At 43.6% G+C, this 14,154-nt stretch overlaps 3 protein-coding genes across 6 annotated transcripts; all 3 read right to left on the bottom strand.

Annotated features, from left to right (window-relative positions):
- Positions 1-345: 345 nt before the first annotated feature.
- Positions 346-2,243, bottom strand: LOC129593605 (uncharacterized). Of its 2 annotated transcripts, none has more exons than XM_055490013.1 (3): positions 1,828-2,243; positions 845-1,051; positions 346-696 (listed from the first exon to the last, which is right to left on the bottom strand). In XM_055490013.1, exons 1-3 carry the CDS (start codon positions 2,165-2,167, stop codon positions 503-505), a joined length of 741 nt encoding a protein of 246 aa, XP_055345988.1. In that variant the 5' UTR covers positions 2,168-2,243; the 3' UTR covers positions 346-502. The 2 variants fall into 2 exon arrangements, with proteins under 2 accessions (XP_055345988.1, XP_055345989.1); XM_055490014.1 differs by lacking the exon at positions 1,828-2,243 and adding an exon at positions 1,117-1,179.
- A 412-nt stretch (positions 2,244-2,655) lies between these two features.
- On the bottom strand, positions 2,656-6,771 carry LOC129593527 (basic proline-rich protein-like). 2 transcript variants are annotated; one of them, XM_055489888.1, is made up of 3 exons: positions 6,367-6,771; positions 5,406-5,684; positions 2,656-5,328 (listed from the first exon to the last, which is right to left on the bottom strand). In XM_055489888.1, exons 1-3 carry the CDS (start codon positions 6,446-6,448, stop codon positions 2,816-2,818), a joined length of 2,874 nt encoding a protein of 957 aa, XP_055345863.1. In that variant the 5' UTR covers positions 6,449-6,771; the 3' UTR covers positions 2,656-2,815. The 2 variants fall into 2 exon arrangements, with proteins under 2 accessions (XP_055345863.1, XP_055345864.1); XM_055489889.1 differs by having other exon boundaries at positions 5,406-5,681; positions 6,367-6,769.
- A 1,079-nt stretch (positions 6,772-7,850) lies between these two features.
- Positions 7,851-13,779, bottom strand: LOC129593509 (neprilysin-4-like). 2 transcript variants are annotated; one of them, XM_055489856.1, is made up of 14 exons: positions 13,444-13,779; positions 12,535-13,185; positions 12,337-12,453; positions 11,330-11,491; positions 11,186-11,266; positions 10,702-11,102; positions 10,382-10,583; positions 10,034-10,317; positions 9,504-9,683; positions 9,280-9,442; positions 9,047-9,166; positions 8,732-8,922; positions 8,374-8,478; positions 7,851-8,304 (listed from the first exon to the last, which is right to left on the bottom strand). In XM_055489856.1, the coding sequence occupies exons 2-14, from the start codon at positions 12,596-12,598 to the stop codon at positions 8,128-8,130; spliced, it is 2,247 nt and encodes a 748-aa protein (XP_055345831.1). In that variant the 5' UTR covers positions 12,599-13,185; positions 13,444-13,779; the 3' UTR covers positions 7,851-8,127. The 2 variants fall into 2 exon arrangements, with proteins under 2 accessions (XP_055345831.1, XP_055345830.1); XM_055489855.1 differs by having other exon boundaries at positions 12,535-13,779.
- Between the last annotated feature and the right edge of the window lie 375 nt (positions 13,780-14,154).

Genomic DNA, 14,154 nt, shown 5'->3' on the forward strand with positions numbered 1-14,154 from the left:
ACAGTAGCGGTTTTTACAAAATTTTAATTGTAATATTGTGATTTGACAGTTTATGCACTTAACCGTACAACTACATTACAGTTGTACTACAAATACAGTACAATTTAAGAGTTTTTAATAGCAATATTAGCGAGCGGGTGGTGCTTTACGGTAGCCTAAAACATCAGATTTCCTATGCACCGCGTTTAGGTGGTACGGCTAAATCTGCAATGAGACTAGTCCCATTGACTCAGGAAAATTCACTGATCTCCTGGTAAATTTTCCTGATCTCCTGAGTAATAATTACTCGTGTTTGATTTAGGCTGGAAATTTTAGCAGACGTAAACGTAATTGTTAACTGCCAATTTTCCGAAAGAAATACAAAAAATAAACTTAGACGCACGAAAAGGACATACACACGTTTAAACATAAATGAAAACGCACGTTTTTCCAGTGTGATTTCATGTATACACAGACTACAGAATACATAAAAACATGAACTGTAACAAAAAATTAGGAAAAACTACAGGGCAGTCTGTCTATTTCGGTAACAGCACCAGTTTCCCGAATACGACTGACAGTCTCTGGATGCGCTTATTTCCAACTCATTGCAGTACGTCTTAAGCATATCTGTAGGCGCACAAAATCCCGCATCATTCTCTACCGGAAGGTCAGGTGTACAGGGCTGTATCAACAGCGCCCGGGGTTGCGCTGGATCTGCAAAGGCAAATTTATACTGTTCTCTCAGAAAAACAGGAGCTTAGTGTGAAGTCAATGAGGTGAAAAAATATTTTTTAACAGTATTGATTTATAATGATCGAGTGGTAAGTAGTGTTAACAAAAGATGAAAATTTACGCTCCATACCGTAACAGCACCAGTTGTCGTTTCCGGGGCAGTGTCTAATTGACGCACTGGCTTCAAGAGTTTCGCAGTAGGTGTCCAATTGGTCAGTCGGTACACAAAAGCCCTTCTTGCCAATCCATGGGTGCGTATCCGGTGTGCAGGCGAGTGTCGGTAGGGAGCGAATATTGGAACTGAATCTACTACGTTGTAGTACAGATGGCGCTGGTTCTACAACAATATCTGTACAGTTATAGTACCACGATACACCAAACAACTGAAAAATACGCGAATACCTGCATAGTGCATACAAATGTGGTATATCTATATGAATTAATTGTGGGTGTCTACCATGAAAATGAGCATAAAGTTGCCGGAACTGGAAGACTTCTGGGCGCAGGCCCGTCAGCCCCCCTTTAATAAAACAACCATCAACATCAGCAATACAATTGAAGTGAATGTAACAAACACCACCAAACAACAACAATGCAATGGGAATGGGCGGGAGGGAGAAAAATTCCCTTGCCAAAACTGCAGAAACTGATTTCAGCATAGCACACGACTCTCCAGCAACAAGGAAACATCTCAGAATCTCCAACTCTGAGGAAACAAAGCCACTAACAAACCGATGAAAGCCAACAAATGGCCATAAACACGAAAATGGGAGGGATGTGCACCCACAATTAACTATGAATAAATACATTAATCATTCATTAATTTGTACAATTTACAAAGTACAATTCAGTATTCAACTCTGCTATTCGTAAACACATTTTAATATTGGAACAATTAAAGAGTAAAGTAGTTTAACACTAATATTATAACATTACACATATGTAACCTTTGAATTTTCAACATAAATTTTACTTGTACAAATTTTCCATCAAATGTTCCGTCTTGTATAATGTTCCGTCCGTTAGAAGATAAATCAGCGAGATTTTAACGGCTTATGTAAAAGCAAGCGTATCTGTACGCTTCTTTAAAAACTGAATTAAAGGTGACTTAACTGTAACAACACCACTTTCCGTCCACATGTTGGCAATCTCGCTCCGCTATACTGACTTCCATCTGACCACAAAATCTTAGCAATCCTTGAGTGGGAACACAAAATCCCGTACCGGCGGCCGATGTCCATCCGTCTGGACTGCATGGTTGCACCCGAATGGATGTGGAAGTACCACGTGGTTCCGTTACCGTATTCAAACTCCGCGATATACGCGATGGATGAAAGCCCGGCAGGCTGAGATCACCTAACTTGCTTTGAGATATCTCCTTTGCGTCTACATTTATTAACAGCAACAATGTCAGTATTATGTAGTTTGGTAGTGAGAATATTTGACGGAACATTTGAGTGCCGGTAGTTCGCACGACATATGCACTTGATTATGCTAATCACGAAGGCCGCCGTCTGATAACGGACATAATGATAGTTTATAGAAGTATACGTTGACAAATAATATTCATGTCCGACAAAATTCTCAATTGGGGGTCGGTAAATCAAAAAAAAAGCAAGATATAAAAGCATAAGTTCGTTGTATAGTGTTAAAGTGGAGCATCAGACCAGAATCGGTGTTTTTATGTACAACACGCTCTGTTTGTGTTGTTCTTGCTATATAGCTATACCGGTTAAATCATCTTTGTAAATTTACAGATTGCTCATCTGGATTGGCCAATCTTATAGTCTAACGCAATAAATAGCACATGCTGTGATATGCATAAACTAACACGAATGCTGTGATTTTTAAAATGCATTGTTATTATTACAGTGCAGTTAGTATTATCATACTGTATTCCTTCTGTGCAGTTTAAACGCGTTCAAATAAAATTTCCCGAAATTTATTAACGTAGGAGCATAATTCACAGAGTTACTATAAAATTCAAATTCTCTACGAGCTGTAGGGCGCTTACACTAAAGCAAATTTGGCTATAAAGTACAAACTGAAAAGGTAAAACAAAAATTTTTACACTGATAACGCTGTATACCACTATCACGGATCACAAAACAGGCTTCCGCGAAAACTTTTTCTTTCGGTATTTTCTTTTGGTTTTGGTGCCATTCAGTGGAATTGCCGTACTATTGTCCAAGCTTCTTCCAACATTATAGTAGATGCTAACAAGAGACATCCCGTTCGGTCCTCCTCCGTAGCTCATTCCCGTCGACGGCATTCCCGATGGCTGATTGGTATAAATGGTACCACCCAGCATCATCTGATTTCCCGTCGCTCCCATCGGCTGTCCTCCCATCGGTTGACCTCCCATCGGCTGACCTCCCATCGGCTGTCCGCCCATCGGTTGACCTCCCATCGGCTGACCTCCCATTGGTTGTCCTCCCATCGGCTGTCCTCCCATCGGTTGACCTCCCATTGGTTGTCCTCCCATCGGCTGACCTCCCATCGGCTGTCCTCCCATCGGCTGTCCTCCCATTGGTTGACCTCCCATCGGCTGACTTCCCATTGGTTGTCCTCCCATCGGCTGTCCTCCCATCGGCTGTCCTCCCATCGGTTGCCCTCCCATCGGTTGCCCTCCCATCGGCTGACCTCCCATCGGCTGACCTCCCATTGGTTGACCTCCCATCGGCTGACCTCCCATTGGTTGACCGCTCATCGTCTGTCCTGCCATCGGTTGATATCCCATCGGCTGTCCTCCCATCGGTTGACCTCCCATCGGCTGACCTCCCATTGGTTGTCCTCCCATCGGCTGTCCTCCCATCGGCTGTCCTCCCATCGGCTGACCTCCCATTGGTTGTCCTCCCATCGGCTGACCTCCCATCGGCTGTCCGCCCATCGGTTGACCTCCCATCGGCTGACCTCCCATTGGTTGTCCTCCCATCGGCTGTCCTCCCATCGGTTGACCTCCCATTGGTTGTCCTCCCATCGGCTGACCTCCCATCGGCTGTCCTCCCATCGGCTGTCCTCCCATTGGTTGACCTCCCATCGGCTGACTTCCCATTGGTTGTCCTCCCATCGGCTGTCCTCCCATCGGCTGTCCTCCCATCGGTTGCCCTCCCATCGGTTGCCCTCCCATCGGCTGACCTCCCATCGGCTGACCTCCCATTGGTTGACCTCCCATCGGCTGACCTCCCATTGGTTGACCGCTCATCGTCTGTCCTGCCATCGGTTGATATCCCATCGGCTGTCCTCCCATCGGTTGACCTCCCATCGGCTGACCTCCCATTGGTTGTCCTCCCATCGGCTGTCCTCCCATCGGCTGTCCTCCCATCGGCTGTCCTCCCGTCGGTTGCCCTCCCATCGGCTGACCTCCCATCGGCTGACCTCCCATTGGTTGTCCTCCCATTGGTTGTCCTCCCATCGGCTGTCCTCCCATCGGCTGTCCTCCCGTCGGCTGACCTCCCATTGGTTGTCCTCCCATCGGCTGTCCACCCGAAGCTGGCGCGGCCACATAGTAATAAGACTGTGCTGCTGGGGAGGGGGTCGGCTGCCCACCAGGTGCAGGGCTTCCCGATGGGGGCATGGGTTGGTTTCCGGTTGGCGGCATAGGTTGCCCGGAAGGCGGAGGCTGGCCTCCTGGTGCCGGCGTCGGCTGCCCAGAGGGTGGCGGCATGGGCTGCCCAGAGGGTGGCGGCATGGGCTGCCCAGAGGGTGGCGGCATAGGTTGTCCGGAAGGTGGAGGCATAGGTTGTCCGGAAGGCGGAGGCATAGGTTGTCCGGAAGGCGGAGGCATAGGTTGACCTCCTGGTGGCGGTATCGGCTGTCCAGAGGGCGGGGGCATCGGTTGTCCGGAAGGCGGAGGCATAGGTTGACCTCCTGGTGGCGGTATCGGCTGTCCAGAGGGCGGGGGCATCGGTTGGCCTGAAGGAGGTGGTTGAGGTTGACCGGTAGGAGGCGGCATGAGGCTCCCACTTGGAACGGATCCGGCGGGGCAGGTTTGTGGTCCAGGTGTCACTGGTCTCGGCGTTGTTGTTGTAGGCGGAGGTGGCATTGTCACACAATTAGGGCTGGTTGAACCCGGTGGACATACCGTCGGCGGGGTAGGCTGGCCATAGGCAGTGGTGCAAGCGGGATTCATTGACCCTGGTGCGCATGGAGTGGGTCCGGTGGTGGTGGTGACCGGTGGGGCTGGTGTGACATAACCTGTGGTTGCGGTGGTCCTAGTAGTCGTCGTCGCCATTGTTGTCGTGGTCGAGGTGGTGGTTGTAGGTGTTGTAGTGGTGGTCACCGTGGTAGTCGTGGCTGGCGGTGTCGCATATGCCGTGGTCATTGGGGTAGTCATGACTGGTGGCGTAGCGTACGCCGTAGTGGCCGGCGTCATGGTCGGTGGTCTAGCAGTCGTTGTCGTGGTCATCGGAGTAGTGGTCATCACAGGTGGAGCGGGCGTTGCGTAAGCCGTGGTAGCTGGCGTAACGGGGACGGTGGACGGCGGTCTGGTGGTAGTTGTGGTGGCTGTAGTAGTAGTCGGTGCGGGGGTCGTCGTCGTTGCCCTGGTAGTTGTGGTCGTAGGTTGATTCCCGGAACACATGTTGCTGCTGGACGGACTTCCCCCAATTGGTGCTAAAGTCAACATTAAATGGAAGACATATCGTACTTACAGCACTTATTGGAATTATCTCCTTATTCAGCTGCCTTACTGTAGCAACACCAACTTCCGTCAAACGCCGAACAATCCCGCGAAAGTGCCACTTCAAGAGGACCACACTTGGCGTCGAGATCGGCGGTGGCAGCGCACATTCCGTTTTTACCAATGGCGGGCCAGTTATCGGGAGTGCAGCATGTCAACGGCCGAGCAGTTGTTACAGTTACGGGACCAACAGAGGGTGCCGGGGTAGTCACCGGCATAGGACTGGGGCTAGGGCTCGGGCTGTTGGAATTATAGGATTGCCGTGCTTCGATATCATCCGCTTCATCTGCTAAACACCATATGGTTGGGTGAGAGCCAGTAAGAGTGATATTATTGCGTCATACTGACCATGAAAAGGAACTCAGTATTTAAACTGGTGCGAGGATACTACGGTATATACACCCTTTTTTTACGGTAGACTTGCGTTTTTGCAAAATATTACATTTAGCCAAAACTCCACCATAATTTCCTAATGCGACAGTACGATTTGCGCCTGAATCACATACAGACGGGAAAGTTTTTCGAATTTAAAGCCTCCTCTATCGTATAAGCCTTAGTTTGCAAATTTATTAGCCTCCTCCGTGTTAGAGGCCTCCCTGATGAACGGTGTATAGCAATAGCGTAAGTAATAGCGCAAGTTTCAATAGCAATAGCGCAAGTTTCAAGGCTTCAAAAATTTTAGAAACTTCAAAAATTTTAGAAACCCAGGGCTTCTAATTAGAAAAATACGGTAAGCCTAAATAATCGTAGAAATCGCGGCGCTGGTGTCATAACCGTGACTTCAGAATATTTACAGACAATAAACGAATACGTCGCTTGCTTACACAAAGAACATCTTTATATTTCTCTTGTCTAAAAATGATTAACGATAAAAGGAAGTCGCAGTCCGGTATCGTCGCTGTAATAACTGTTGGCTTCAGTCTACCGTGATGTATGAGTAATCCCCAAGTCAGGAAATTAAAACCACAAACCTTCCTCGCCATTGTCCGCAGAATTTACATATCCACATCCTAGCAGGACGAGCACAGCGACAACCGGAAGTGAAAGGCGCATGGTTATTAATTCGATAAGGGACACACCCTCTCTCTGGACGCTGGCTACTTTAGCGCACTTCCAAAGCAATCATCCGCAAATCCGTCAAAACTTTTATGGAATTTACTAGTACAGATACAAGCTGTGCAATGATCAGTAACCGAACTCCAAACATACTTTACGGCACTATTAAGCCTTAAATAATTTTTGCGTTCCGCATAGCTTCAAGGTTTCTCTCTTGAATTGCTGAAATTTAAACATTCAGAACCAATCGTGTTAAGTTGGGAATTGGACCGACATGCGCACAAGTCAAGTGTGCACAAATGGATTACAATAAGGTGTGATTTTTCAGTCTTTAAACTATAATTGTGGCAAACAATTTCATAAAACACAATGAAGTATTTTCATTGACTAACAATATAATACCATGTCTGTGTCTACGGCTCAAGTTGGTTCTGTGGCCTAGTTATTATAACAGAAATATAAGAGAAATTGTACGGTTCACTGGGTGGCTTATTGAGTCTTTATAGCGAAATGCTGCTGTAAAAGGCATGCAAATTATACGTTCAATTAGCTGTACCTAACACCACTCTTTTATTCTGGACAGACGACGGACGTAATTGGCATTAGTAATGTTACACTAACCATGGAAAGTGAGTGGGCTTTTGTCGCCCTTTTGACAAGTTATTTTATGTTCCTTGACAGCGGCCAGCGAAAGATTCACACACTTTTTAGAATCTGATCTACACGTACCGACTGCGGAAGAATAGAAAGCCCCCATTTACATTTTGTGACGCTTTAATGACCGAAAAATAACCTCACTGATACTGCGGTGATGGCAACACGGAGTTCGCAGCATTGGGAATCCTCAAATTTGCAGTTGGTTGTGCATAGCAGCGTAGGTACCTTCATAGTAACACTTACTGCAACATATAGACTTTTTGCAATGTAATTTTCGGCGTAAGAGTGGTGGTCACTCATATTCCAAAAGTGTTGAGTGACCACTGCTACCGGAGATTCTCAAAGCAGGTCTCACTGGCGAATGCAAAATTTCATTGGCTTTCTTCCGTTTTATATTAAAAGAAGACAACAAACATGTTGTGTGATTTAAATTACTGCCTGGCGGCATAGTGCCTCTACTCGGAGCGCTGATATAAGAAATAATATCCAGATACAGAAAGGTCATCAGTGCGCCACACTTGATTTTGGAGCTTGTTAAAGAAACGGTAAATGATGAAATTAATAATATTCGGCTTTTTTGAATGAATTAGTATTTCCGTTTGCTTTACGTTGGCATTTATAGAAGCAAACCCACTTGAAATACTGTACGGTTCAATCGGGAATACCCTTTGAATGAACGGTCGACTGTTGTTGTCTCACCATTATGATCTGCAGTCTGCAATTTTGCACAAAATCACGTTTTATTATTTTCCAAATTATGGCCTTCGCCTACCGAGTAATGCCTACACGGTTAGCCGTAGGTAGTCTGTCTATACGGTTTAAAGCAATTGCAAATTCCTGACAACAAATTTTACTAATAAAACGAAACAAATAGGTTACACCGGGCTACAGACCAGCATGCGCAATACTAAATAAATTAGTAGCTCGACTTCCACTGAGATTCCCAGATGTGTTAGCACTGATTTCAAGGTGTACTGCACGCACAAGATTTTTATAACAAAAATCGTGTAGCAAAAATTTCACCATACACCAGCGCGCTTTGAGGGGTTCATAGGTGATCCCGAAGGACAATTAAAAGCCTCCGCAAAATCTGGCAGATTCGACAGCGGTCCCATTACGCGAAACGGATACGGACTGTGAACCGACAGTAAAATGTTGTTCGCCATATATTCCGGTCGGTAATATCCGCACCATGTCTACAAATTAAACTTTTTATATAATGCGAACTTCCGCTGCTCGTTAAATTCAAAGGACAAATGTAATACTTGTGCGCTGGCCAAGAAGTAAACCCTCTCCACGGAGAAACTTTCCAAACCAGGTAACAACGAGATTGAGGATTCGTTCACTCGGGATAAATACTGCTTAAATGCCTGTAAAATTGTTGTAGTTCTTTACCTTACAGTACCATCGACAGAAAACAAAGACATCATTATTCGAGGAAGATTAATAAAAAAATACGTAATTATTGTACGGTTTGTACCTGGATTACTGGATACACGTACAGATACTGGATTACTGGATACACGTACTGGATACACGTGGATCTGTACACTGACACAGTCGCTCCATACGCAAATAGTATGCGCAGCATTTACACTGAAGAAATCACAGTTACAAACTCACCATATAGGCTTCTTTAACACCGCCATTATCAGCAATATTTTCTCCGGAAGTTAATACTCCGTTGAGGTTTCCAGCGGAAGTATTATAGCTATTGTATTGCTCAATGACGGTTTTGGCGCGATTCAAGTAGTTAATACGAGAAGTGTTTGTCCACCACGCGGATAGTCGACCTTCTTCATCGAATAATGAGCCTAAAAAATCGAGTGTCTGAAAATTTCTTGATTCATGCAGCAGTTCTAAACAGTCTGACGTTTCTAAACAATCTGACTACTAACTGATATTCAACCTAACAAAAGCACCGTGTCCCCAAATTACCTTTGTCGTCAAATCCGTGAGTCAGTTCATGTCCGAACACTTGGCCCAGTGCCGCGTAGTTTAAATAATCAGGATAATCCTTGTGGAATACCGGTGGTTGCATAATACCCGCCAGAAATGCTAGAACATAATTGTACTCGTAATTTGTATAGTTTTGTTTTACTTGTATTATCATAATAGAATTGAGTTTAAATATTTATTTAATTTTTCGGGGTGCATTTCTACCGCTTTACCGATGATATTTTTCTGTGGATAATAGTAGGCATTTACGGTAGCCGGCGCGACATTCTCGTCAATGTTACGCAAACTTGGTTTGAGCAAATCTTCATGGTGCTTGGCAGTGATTTGGACATCAATATTCTTGTCGTTGACGAAGTGAGAATTCGAAATATTGAACTAAAAACAAAAGTGGAAGATACAAGACAAATTGACTGATGATTTTGCACTTCTGAGCTACTTTTTCATAAAATAGGTCCAGCCGTGGCAGATCTTGTAAAATGAAGTCCGGGTATCCAATATATTCCATTACAGCGCGAAGCTTTTTAAGGGCTCTGTCTTTGGTTTCACTATCCATCCAACGGATTTCGTTAAGTATGCGCTCGAAGGAATTTTGTATATCGCTGACCAGCCCGAGAAGCTACGAAAAGTAAGATATGAAATTTTTCGCTACTACCGCGCTCACAGCTATCGTAGTGCATATATCTGTTTGTATTATTCCTACGACGCATGAGTGCACGACAGATTTAGCCGTGCGAATTAATTATACTAAATTTTAAAGCGAAACTTTCATTCCTGCTTCCAAACGGAAAGATGAAGGCCGATCTGCTTAAAATTTATGGAGAGGTGTGGCGCTTTTTTCCCGTTTATTAATTCTGCTAAAAGATTACTGTTAGCTAAAATTTTGATAAAGCGTGTTAAATAAACTTCACGAATCTTTGCGGTAATATATAACGTGCAACAGAAGTACACTTTAATATAGCATTTTACTTTGCTCTTCGCTTCCATGCCAAAATAGATATCCACATATATGCTGCCGACAGCTAACTTCATGGCTGAATTGGTATAATCCACACAAGTCCGCCAGCGAGGGGATTCTTCCTTTACCCCGGAGTAGACTTTATCAAATTCGAATGCCGCATCGCGATAGCGTTTGGATAACTGAGCTGCCGCATTCTGCAGTAAACGCCATCCCCAATAAGAGGCAATAAAACGTTTTCCCGTACCGGCTTTGTCCGACAGCTTTTTCGATAACAAGTCGTCCAGTTTTTCATCTACGGTCATTTAAACATTGCATTTTAGAAATCATTGCATCAGCATGTGACGATCAGCACTTACAATATGATGGATTGACAACGTTGACAGTTAAATTTAACTGAATGGCCTCTGCCACTGAGCCGTTGAGGGGTATATTCCGTAAGGCTTGTAATATGTCAGATTTGTTGAAGGTTTTGTTGAAATGATGATCGAGAAAATCATTTAGCGTCATTTTATGGAAGGTTTTATATGGATCACGACGCTCTTCTTCCGTGAAACTGAACTAAACCACGCAAAAAATTGTTACTAGATTATTATTGCATTTGTACTCGTATCGGATAAAGTACAATATTGAAATTACAAATACTGACATGTATACGTGAAATACAGAATCTTCTTACGTTAGCAATTGCGGCTTCGAAGTCAAAAAAATCCTTTAGCTGCTTATCGAGATCATTTGGGGGTTTCACTTTCAAGTCTTCGGCCAATAACTTCGTAAGGTTTTTCATTAAGGCCATATATCCTCGTCGGGTGCGCTCCGATGATGAACGATAATACATTTTTTTTGACGGTAATCCCAGGGAAGTTTCATCAAAGAACAATATATGCTCACGGGGATTTTCCTGGTTAGCAGATACGTACATTGAAATCAGGTACGATTGACCTTCGCGAGCCATTTTGCTGTAAGTGTCCAACACGCTAAACTGGCTACTGTCCCATGATTTATTTAGCATTGGCCATGAGCCCATAACGTTATTCAAGGCATCAATAAATGGAAGCGATCCGGATTCTTCAATGGCATCTATGGAGACAATAGTTGACTTTAATAACCGTTTTGTATGATGTTTGCGGCGTTGCGCAGTTTGAATTAGGACTGGTCATTACTGATATCACTGCATGCGGCATAAACTTGTCGGGCCTTTTTTCTCGCCGTTGAAACATCAGTCCCGTTGAAATCCATCAGATCTGTCGAAAAAATTTCCCTGTCAATTAAAACTTCAATAAGATCTAAAAAACCCTAAAACGGACTTCGCAATTTGGCAAATAGTTGCTGCTGCATTTGCTGCAGGACACCCCATTTGGCGTAATCAGGGGGAATGGGATTCAGGACATTCCAGTTGCCGCAAGCGTATTCGAAAAAGTCTTGACAAGGTTCCACGGAAGTGTTCATGGATTGTAACATAAGTGCCGCTAAAAAACAAAATGACTGTTTGAATGACTTGGTGGAATACTGGGTGCCATTATTGTAATTCCTAGGGTAATTGTAGTTCAATGGCTCTGATTCCCTAGTTTTGTCTACGCCGTACTCAATTGTCAGCAGTAATTTTGCATTTTCGGCGCCGATTTACACAGCTTGGCGTTTTGGCAGAACAGGGAAATAATACTAAACGGCGAAATAAAAAGTAGAGAAGCGTTCTTATATCAGTACGCGGGCATTACATTATACATTTTTTTAAAATAAAATCTCCATAGTACTTCCATAGTAATAGTACATGCATTTTGAAGTATTCAGGTTTCTGTTTCACCGGCTTTAATTATTTGCATACAATTTCCTGCTGTCATCCTGGTTTTCTCTTCCACGGTAATTTCTGGCTTCTGTTGGTTTATAGTATATCATTTTATCAGTGAATACTGTACTTACATTGCTGTTATCAATATACGTAAGTCCATAATATTACATCACTAAACTAACATATCCTTGTTATTAGTTTAGTAATATTACGTTGTCATAACTGATAGGTAATTTAGCACAATAATATTTACAACTTTCTGGAAAGGCCTAAGCTAAAATGCACGAATTGCAAATCATTTTGAATGGTTGAATTCAGGAAACTACCGGTCTTTAAGATTACAACAAATGAACACAAACATGTTTGAGAAGAAAATGCCGCATAAAAATGCAGTGTCGGTAGAAGATGACGCAACTTCCTGTGACATACCCATAACATCGTGTGATGGTGGGGTACAACACAACATAGTATACAGATATTTAACTGTACTTAATACTACGAACATTATGTAAACAATTAGCATACCTCTTGTCACACATGCTTCTGTCCGGCAGATATTGTCTTCGGCTTCATGAAGTGGAGTGGGCAGCCTTGATCCGCCGTCTGCATCCGTTGGAGGGTGGATAGTAATTGGAAGATCTCCTATAGCCAGGCATGCAGTTTGTAATAAAGCGAGCATCCATGCTAAATTGCTAATTAATCTCGTCATCGTCATATACTAACCAATTGATGCCGCTAACAGGAAAGGGAAGAACAAAGAAAAGCTGCCGTAACTGCTCCACATCATGAACTAGGAGTTCCGCACCGCGGTATATAAATTGCTGGTTGTCGAACTTTCGCACAGTAGTTCCCAAGATAACGCCGTTAATTACACCAAAATGAGCATGCGCCGATGAGATCCGTATTCCGGCATGAACAGCTCTATACTAAATCCTCGTTAGCCGCTTTTGGGCAAAATAATGTCGTAGGGAAGGCAGTTACATTCGTTCAACCGGAAATGGGAAAATGTTGCGTGCGCAAAATCAGCTACAGTGCTTCTACTGACCAAGGCGAAAACTGTGACCACGGATTTCGGACAAATTATTCGAAAACCGTGGATCATAACGCTACTTCAGATTATGCCACCGTTATAATGCAAGGAAATTTATAATGCATTATCAAATGACAACTCTGTGTGCATCCTTCAAACCGGGCCATGGCCAAATGGCTGTACACGTCGAGAGAGAGATGAATGCGAGAACTTGAACTAAATCTGGTGCCGGCATATCAACCGAGGTGTCGACAGGATATCACCATTAAACCATAAATCATCATGATTTCCTTGCTAAAAGTTTTCGCTTATGCATAATTTCATCTGACAATGACGTAGTTATGCTAAAAGGAAAGACTGTCAAAAGCAATTTATTCGACACATGACTGACAACCGAGCTGGTCGCTAATTAATAATATTGATACTCTTTACGCAATCCTTTTCCTACTGCGTAACTGAACAGCTTGAAGATTCATATGGAAGTGAAGAAACTGTGCAACGGTAATGGATACTTTGAATCTGTCTCAACAGTCAACATACAAACTGCTAAGACCAAGATATTTAGGAGGTTTAATAAATTGGCTTGAAAAATTATGGTCTACCTTCGACTCCTACTTTCTGCCCAGAACGAAGATGACAGATCCATAATCACCGCGATCAATCGCCGAATCTGTTACGGGAATATAGCATGAGTCAAGCTGCAAACTCAGGCAGACGTTACGTTGATCATTCATAAAGTGACAAGGTACATCATAAGCAAGATACGACCTTTCTATCTAATCACACAAATCGATAGTGAAAACAAGATTTTCCGCAGATTTGGCACTTCGATAGTACCCTGACCTTAATAGACCACACGCGTGCATGTCACTAGTAGCAGCTATCGAGTATCGACCACGGTAACTCACGTGTACTCGTACGATTATTGCCGGTTGCGGTGTACCGGTGTCTACTAACGATAAATAATATATCATAAGCGGACACCTTTTTCTTAGGTTTGAATGGCTATGTTGAATCTACTTGGCACAAACTATTTTAACTATTTCAGAATCAGCAATTTAGAGGGTTTTCTGCTGTAAGTGCAAAGAAACTGTAACCCTCTTCTTAACCTATTAGAGAAGTAATTACCATGCGTTTTTGAACTACATACGCAAGTCTACCTGTACAGAGCATGAAAACTTTCGCGTGCAGGGTACTTTACCACCAGACCGTAAGTAATAATACCGTATAAATATAACTGTTGTTAAAAAAATGTTAACTGTTTAAACTGCTTTACATCAGTGCGAAGTTGCGAACCAGGCATAATAATTATA

The sequence above is a fragment of the Paramacrobiotus metropolitanus genome, unplaced genomic scaffold (assembly GCF_019649055.1).
Source record: "Paramacrobiotus metropolitanus isolate TYO unplaced genomic scaffold, Prichtersi_v1.0 Parri_scaffold0000062, whole genome shotgun sequence".
NCBI lineage: Eukaryota > Metazoa > Tardigrada > Eutardigrada > Parachela > Macrobiotidae > Paramacrobiotus > Paramacrobiotus metropolitanus.